Below are 8,111 nucleotides of genomic sequence, written 5' to 3'. Positions count from 1 at the left end.
ATTCTGAGAATGTAATTGCAAAATTACTAATTTATTGATTACAAAATTTATTGTTAAATTAAAAATTAATTTTAAATTTTTGTGTCCAAAAAGGAAAAACTTAGTAAAAAAGTTGTAAAAAAAAACCATTGCTTTTTGTTTGTTGTGTTATGACGTTTTTATATTGTGTATAGCAGATTATTTAGGATTTTTTCAAATGAGGATGCGATAACGTGATGTTTTCAGTTTAAATTAGGATCGGGATTACCCAAAAATTTTAATTTAAAAACATTGATTCATGCATTATTGAGAAGTTAGAAAAATTTTTTGTTTATTAAACTAGATGTATATAAAGTACCGTCTCCTTATTTTAAATATTTAAAGACTTAGCTTTAATGTTTAACAGAAAAACAGCTAACAAAAATCAGAGACCAAAAATTAGTTTCGACATGCTAATAATCAATGGACTTTTTTTTTAGAGTTAGTTTCAATAAATAAGAAATCTTCAAATAATTTGGGTGACGATTGTTATTTTTTATTAATAAAATGAGTTGATTAAAAGCTTTAAACCTTAAGGCAACGATGCGGTTTGCAAAAGCGATCAGTGGGGATGTGCAGAAGTACATAAATCGCTATAGTCGGTATCATCAATCTATTTTAACAATAGAACAGTTCACTCATTTTGGTAAGTTAATTCTTTTTTTTTTTGAAATTAATAAAGAAATTTTCTGCTGTTTTTTTCATTTATTTACGTCATTTTATTAAAAATTATGAACTTTTAAGAAATAGTTATTAATAACAATTTTAAAAACCGGAAATATTAAAAATCAAACTTCTTAAAAAAATTGATTTTTAATATTTCCGATTTTTAATAATCACTTATGAATGCACTACCTGACACTACCTGTCTTTAAAAATTTTCTTTTAAATGGTTTTGAAATAATTTTTTATAAACATTTTAGAAAAATCTTTTAAAAAGTTTATTTTAGCAAAACTAGAAATTTAATATTTTTTTAATCTAAAAAAATTTCTTAAATAAAAAGTATTTTTAGGGGTCCCTCAAAACATGTAGCGAGTTCCTAATATTATAAAAAAAAATTATTTAAAAGTGTATCATGATGGGTCTCAAATAAAGCAAAATCATATGAAAATTTCAAAAATGATTACTAAATGACACCCTTCAACTTTTTAAGTCTTCTGTCATATATTCCTTGCTCTATAATTCTTTTTTTCTAATAACTCCCAACTTAATAGTGGATGCTTGCAGCCTTGTTGGGAGTGAGAATAAAAATAAATGTAATAATAATAGAGTTTAGTTAATAAACTTCATTTTTTAAGCTGTTAAATTTAACATGGGGTTGTCCATAAAGTACATAAGCTTTTATTTTGCCCCCCCCCCCCCATTTGTATATTATTCATTACGCCTATTCAGGGGCATTAGTTTTAGTAAGTGACTGTGATCTTGGCCCCCAACTAAAATTAGGACTTTTTACAAATCCAGTTCCAGCCCCAGCTCCAAATAAATTATTAGATTTAGCAGAGGTTGATAGCCGAGGCTGGGAAAAATTTTTAATGCAGTCATTAAAGCTCACAACTTAAGTCTTTCTCAATCGCTAACACAAATAGTCAACTTTCCTACTCGCTTTCCAGACAATCCCAATCTACTCTACTCCACTTATGTCTTGTTTCTAATCTTAGTCAGTGCTCAGTGAGCACTGACTAGGATTATAAACATTATAAGTGTGAATGTGGAGAAACTGAGCAGTTTCCAATCGTAACTAATAATTTCATATCTATCACCAAAACAATTTACCAGAAAACATATCTGTTTTCTATTGCTAGAAACAAATAAAAAAAGGTTTTGTCTAGCGTCAAAGCCCGCTATTTTAAGGTCGCAAAATCTCGTATTTCATTTCAAAAATTATGCTCCCAAGACTTCTGAAGAATCTTTAACAGTGTCTAAAATTTAAATAAGAGCAAATCTGCTTTTGCACCTCACTTGCATGGGGGTAATTCCACATCAAATCACCCAGTCCATTAAACCATGTGTCTTCTTTTTGTGTTATATTTTGACACATTATTCCTAACTATAAAAAAATATTGCATGCAAAAGTTCAGCTAAAAATGTTGAGCGGTAGACAAGATACTGCAATTTTAATATTGACCTGGTTTCCCAAAATGACCCGGTTTTTATAATATTCTGACAAAATGTTTTCCTTAAAAAAATAAGAAATAAAAATGGCAAAAATATGAAAATAAACATATATAATGTTTTTTTAATGCTGAATCCAATGAATGTCCTTAAAATGCTGAAATATAAAAGGAATATGCTTAAAAGTTAATAAAACAACTAGTTTCTATAAATCAATTTTGGGGCACCATATTTCAAAAGACCCCTGTAAATTTTTATTTTTATTTTTTGCTGTTTATATTTTCAGCTGCTTATAATCTTACGAGGCACAAAAAATCTAACTGGAAAAAAAACTGAAACATATAGAACTTTAAGTTCAAAAATATATCACTTTTTCAAGAAATTCCCAAAAAATATTTGATATAAAATAATCGTAATTTAAAAAGTTACTTAAATATACATTGTTATTTTGATTGTGTTTGTAATCTGTGCTTGTACTTCTTCTACAGCATCAACCTCTTCTAGGTTGGTTTCAGTTACAATGCTCATCCACCACTTTCATCATAGATTACAACTACATAACCTCCTGAAGTGAGAGTATCAGTTGAAATATATCTTGTTTCTTTTTAAGATTGTGGATTATTGTATAATTAGTGTCTGTACTGTACAAGATGTATAAATTGATGAAAGCTACCAGGTAGAGTTGTTAAACCAGTGTACCTTTCTTTTTGCTATTCCTGTTGCAATTCTAAGTCCAATCCCTTTATGTAAATAAAGTTAACAACCTTGATTTTCTCAATACAAAATTCATGCATAGCCTCTGATGTAAGAATTTGGCTTATGTATGGTCGTTTTAAACTTTATTGCGCTGTTACCCTTTTTACAGTACCGACAATCCTATTGCATGGTGACTTTCGGTGGGACAAGCCAAAAAAGTTCCATTCAACTTTAAGGGCAAATTCACTTTCTAGTTGGCATAGGTTGTAAAAGCTTTTACAATTTTTGTACTGTCCTGTGCAACCATCAGTGAATAAATGTAATTTGGACAGGTTGGAAAATTTTGTTTTTAATATTGGTATGATTAGTTAGAATATTTTGTACACAAAAGTTACATCATGTGTAATGTCGTCGAATATAAAACAGTACGAAATATGTTTCAGTATACCTTTATCATCTTTATAATATATCACTAACAGATGTAAAGAACATTGTTGGTTATTCCAATGATAGCTTTGAATTTCATTTTGGACTACAAAAGCATAACTTTCAGTACAGTCGCCAATAATGATAAAGTTTGATTGATCTATATTTTGTTTAAGTTGGTTAAGGTACTGTGATTGAGAGTGAGCAATAAAAGAATGAGCTTGTAGCTCATGCAAATGTTTGGTGAAGGGTTTTTTACCAGGACAATTATCACACTGCTCAAGCATGCATTCTTTGTTTTCTACTAAAAAAGTAGTCAAAAGTAAATCTTTATACTATCATTCAATATTAAAGACATCCATTAGCAACACAAACATAATTTGTGCCAAAATGCACCACTTTGGTCTAAGTGAAGCAAATTTTGAGTAACTTATTTGTATTTCTGGATTGCTTTCTTTGTATAATACATATAGTTCCTTTGAATTACACAAAAGCAGTTTTTTCTGTTTATGAACGTTCTTTTGAATTATAACATAATCTTTTTTTCCGGCCATAGTTCTACATAAATCACTTGAGTCATAAAACAATTTAATAGAATCTTTTATTTCTTTGTGTAAGACTTTACCTTTATACAATGGAGAGATAGCTAACAATCCTTTTTTATTTCATCTTTGCCATCTTTTCTTGGTATTCTGTACCTGCAAAGTTATTTTGAACTTCTAATATTGACCAACTTATAGGTACCAGTGTTAGAAGTTGAGCAATAGTCCTTTTGTCAGAATATAGAATTTTTTCCTTTATCAAGCTCATAATTTCATCAAAGTTATCAGCCTTCTTTTTCATGTTATTTGTTTTATAACACAGTTTTGAGGAAACATTGACTTGACTTTCAGTTTTTCTAGTAACGTTCCTTACCATTTCGTCATTAAGCCACTAGAACGCATCTTAAGATAAATAACTTAGTATGAATGTATTTCATAAAAAAAAAGAGAGTTCCTCCTTCCTACTTAATTTTCAGTAAAAAAAAAAAGTTTTTAATATAAAAATAATTCCAACCTTTTCAGAATCCTTCTGTTGTATAATTTTTGACACTGAAAGATATTTTTAATTTTCTTTATAGATATATTTATGTATATATACAATCTATATGTATCAAATTATCAATTTGTTTAAATTTAAAAACAAATGCACTTCAATATCACACTTAGTCAGTTTTTATATAAAAACAAAACAGGATGTTTTTTTTCAGTTGTTAAAATCAAATAAATAAGTTATCATATAATTAAGACTTCCTTAGTATAACAAAATTGTTTGTTTTTTTCTTCTAAGGAGTCTATAAACTAAATATTTTACAGAATTCTACTTGCAAGTTTTTTTTAATAATTTATTGAAAATTTGATATATCTTTGAAGTTAAAGTTCAATATGTTACAGTTATTTTTCCAGTTAGATTTGTTGTGCCTAGTAAGATTATAAGTAACTGAAAATATTAACAGCAAAAAAAAAAAATAAAGTTTAACGGGGATGTTTTGAGATATTGGACCCCAAAGTTGGTTTATAGAAACTAGTTGTTTTATTAACTTTTAAGCATGTTCCTTTATTATTTCAGCATTTTAAGTACATTTATTAAATTCAGCATCAACAAAACATTGTCTATGTTTTTTTTCACATTTTTGCCATTCTTATTTCTTATTTTTTGATAAAAAATTTTTTCAGAATGTTATGAAAACTGGGTCATTTTGGGAAACCAGGTCAATATTAAAATTGCAGTATCTAGTTAAACGCTCAGCATTTTTAGCTGAAATTTTATGTGTTAACTTTTCTTTTCAACATGCAACAGCTGAAGAAGTTTTTAAAAAATTTGAGGACCCATGGTTCAAAATTTCCTAAGTTTTGGGTGATTTGATGCAAAATCGCCCATGGTTCAGATTTGTTATCTCACTAAATGACAAAGCTAAGTTGTTTGCTAAGAACTTTTCATCAATCTTATCTCTTGATTCTTCTAATCACATGCTTCCTGATAGAGCCGTCAAACAGGTTTACCGATTGCTTGACATTTGTATCACTACAGCTTCTGTATCTAGAGTGATTTTCTGCTTTGATTCTTCTGAAAAATTTTGTCTGGACAATATACCTGTTATTGTTTTGCTGAAGTTTTCATTGGAGTTGTTGTTTATCTTTTAAAAACTATTTAACAAGTGCCTATCAGAGTCTTGTATTCAGCCTGTTGGCAAGCAGTATCTGTTATCCCTATTTTTAAAAATTCTGGAGAGCAGTCTGACTCGTCTAACTGCCATCCTATTAGTCTTCTTCCTATCATAAGCAACGTTTTTGAGTCTTTAATTTACCAACACTCTAATCTTATCTTAATCAACTTACTTCCTGATCATCTAGATTTCGATCTTTTTTTTCTACTGCTAATTTGTTAATGGTTATAACTAATAGGTTTTATCATGGATTAGATAAATATGAAGTGGTTAGGGCTATCACTCTCAACTCTTGAGCATTTGATCAAGTTTGCATGCTGGTCTTCTCCATAAGCTCTCTTCTTACAGTGTATCAGGTAACATTTTAAGGTTATTGAATCCTTACTTTCCAATCGCAGTATAAAAGTTGTCCTTGATGGACAGCGCTCTTTATTTCCTGTACTTCAGGGTTCCTCAAGGTTCTATCTTATGCTTTTTTGGTCTATATTAATTTACATTAATGATCTCCCAGAAATTCTCACATCTAAGGTGGTATTGATTGTTGATGATGCTACCATTTATTCTTGTCTTGATAAGAAGTCAAAGTTCTTTGATTGTTTGATGAAAGCATTTGAGCCTTCTCCAAAGGATTTCACTTGTGCTACAGCATAAGGGCTCTTAGTGGCTGGTAATCTTTAACTTCTATAAAACTTAATTTTATTTAGCTAATCCTTATCGCATTAATCTAGATTTTTCTATATTTATGAATGGTAATTTACTCGGGTCATCTACCCTTCATCTTTTAGGATGAACTCTTACTTCTAATCTTTCTTGGAAACCATATATATCAAATCCATCGCAAAATTAGCATTTGCTAAGGTTGCATCTCTTTATGGTGCTTGCTACTTTCTTACTACTTCTTATTCTATTCTTTATCTCTATAAATCTCAAATCTGTCTTTGTTTGGAATACTGTTGCTATATCCGGATATATTCTTTGAATGACGTCCTTTCTCTTTTAGACAAGGTACAAAAACACATTATAAACATAGTTAGACCACATTGTTGTAATGTTGCTTCTCTTTTTCTATTCTATAAATACTATAATGTTTTTAATGAAATTCTTATACTTGAACATTTTTTTATTATTATTTTTTTGTTCACCTCCCCAAGGCTGTGAAGGCCACTACAGACAAGGAGGCTACTTGTGGTTATAACCCTCTCTCAACTCTATAACTCCGAAATACGAGCTATGGCAAATAAGGTTGCTGCGCGGAGAAACATATTGAGTTTATTTAAAAATAATCATGTCAAAACATTTTTAACAAATCTCCAGTTATGTAATTTTTTACATTAAAGATACTCACAAAAATGTAACAATGAATAGACTTTTTTTGCTTTTTTTTATTATTGCAAAATTACATAATACTTGTTAAAGGGATATTTTATTTTAAATGCCATAGATGTTTTTTACTATTTATACATATATATATATATATATATATATATATATATATATATATATATATATATATATATATATATATATATATATATATATACATACATATATATATATATATATATATATATATATATATATATATATATATATATATATATATATATATATATATATATATGTAAATTATGTTAGTGTATTTTACAAATAGAGTGCTCAATGTTCTTAAAGAACAGAGCAATAATTAATTAGTAAAAAACACTTATCTAACTTTTATCTTCGACTTGAAGTTTCACCATTGCTGGATCATCAGCATGGACTCTTCCTGATGATCCAGCAATGGTGAAACTTCAAGTCGAAGATAAAAGTTAGATAAGTGTTTTTTACTAATTATATATATATATATATATATATATATATATATATATATATATATATATATATATATATATATATATATATATTACTATTTATACATATATATATATATATATATATATATATATATATATATATATATATTATATATATATATATATATATATATATATATACAGCTATGCTCAAATGTATGGAGCACCCCTATATTTTATTTAAAATTCAAAAGTAATGAACAAATAGTAAATGTGAATGTGTTTATTTGATACAAATTATTTCAATTCAACAATATTATTTAATATAATTAATATTTTGTAGCACCTCCCTTTGCCTTGATCACCGCACGTAGTCTTTTGGGCATGCTGTCCACAAGATCCTTACATACATTCGCTGGTATTTTTTCCCATTCATCCAGAATTTTCGCTTTAAATTCTTCTTTGGATTTACATCTGTAAATTGACAACTTCCTCTTCAAAATAGACCACAAATTTTCTATGGGTGACAAATCTGGAGACTGGGGGGGCCACGTAATGAGGGGAACTTCATTTGTTGAAAACCAGTCCAAACTTTTTTTTGCCTTGTGGCAAGGAGCGTTATCTTGTTGAAAATAATATTGAGGGACATCTTCGTCAAATAATTTCAATATTGATGGCTCCAAAACTTCATTTAGCATGGTAATGTAGCGCTCTGCATTCATCCTACCCTCACATAAAAATATTTCACCTACGCCACTGGAGGCCATGCAACCCCAGATCATTGTGCCACCACCGCCAAATTTGACTGTAGGGATGATACATTCCGGCTCAAATGCTTCGCCTGGTCGTCGTCTTACAA

General features: G+C 28.7%; 1 protein-coding gene across 1 annotated transcript in view; it reads left to right on the top strand.

Moving 5' to 3' along the window:
• The first annotated feature begins 326 nt into the window (after positions 1–326).
• Positions 327–8,111, top strand: part of LOC100211141 (pyruvate dehydrogenase (acetyl-transferring) kinase isozyme 2, mitochondrial) — a 30,111-nt gene continuing 22,326 nt past the window's right edge. Inside the window, exon 1 of the mRNA XM_065809863.1 lies at positions 327–664. Within this exon, the coding sequence (XP_065665935.1) occupies positions 562–664 (103 nt within the window). The 5' untranslated portion in view covers positions 327–561. The remainder of the gene's footprint in view (positions 665–8,111) is intronic.

This window comes from Hydra vulgaris, chromosome 11 (genome assembly GCF_038396675.1).
Source record: "Hydra vulgaris chromosome 11, alternate assembly HydraT2T_AEP".
NCBI classification, from domain to species: Eukaryota; Metazoa; Cnidaria; class Hydrozoa; order Anthoathecata; family Hydridae; genus Hydra; species Hydra vulgaris.
The sequence above is the reverse complement of the archived record's forward strand: the minus strand, read 5'-3'. Positions and strand labels throughout refer to the sequence as shown.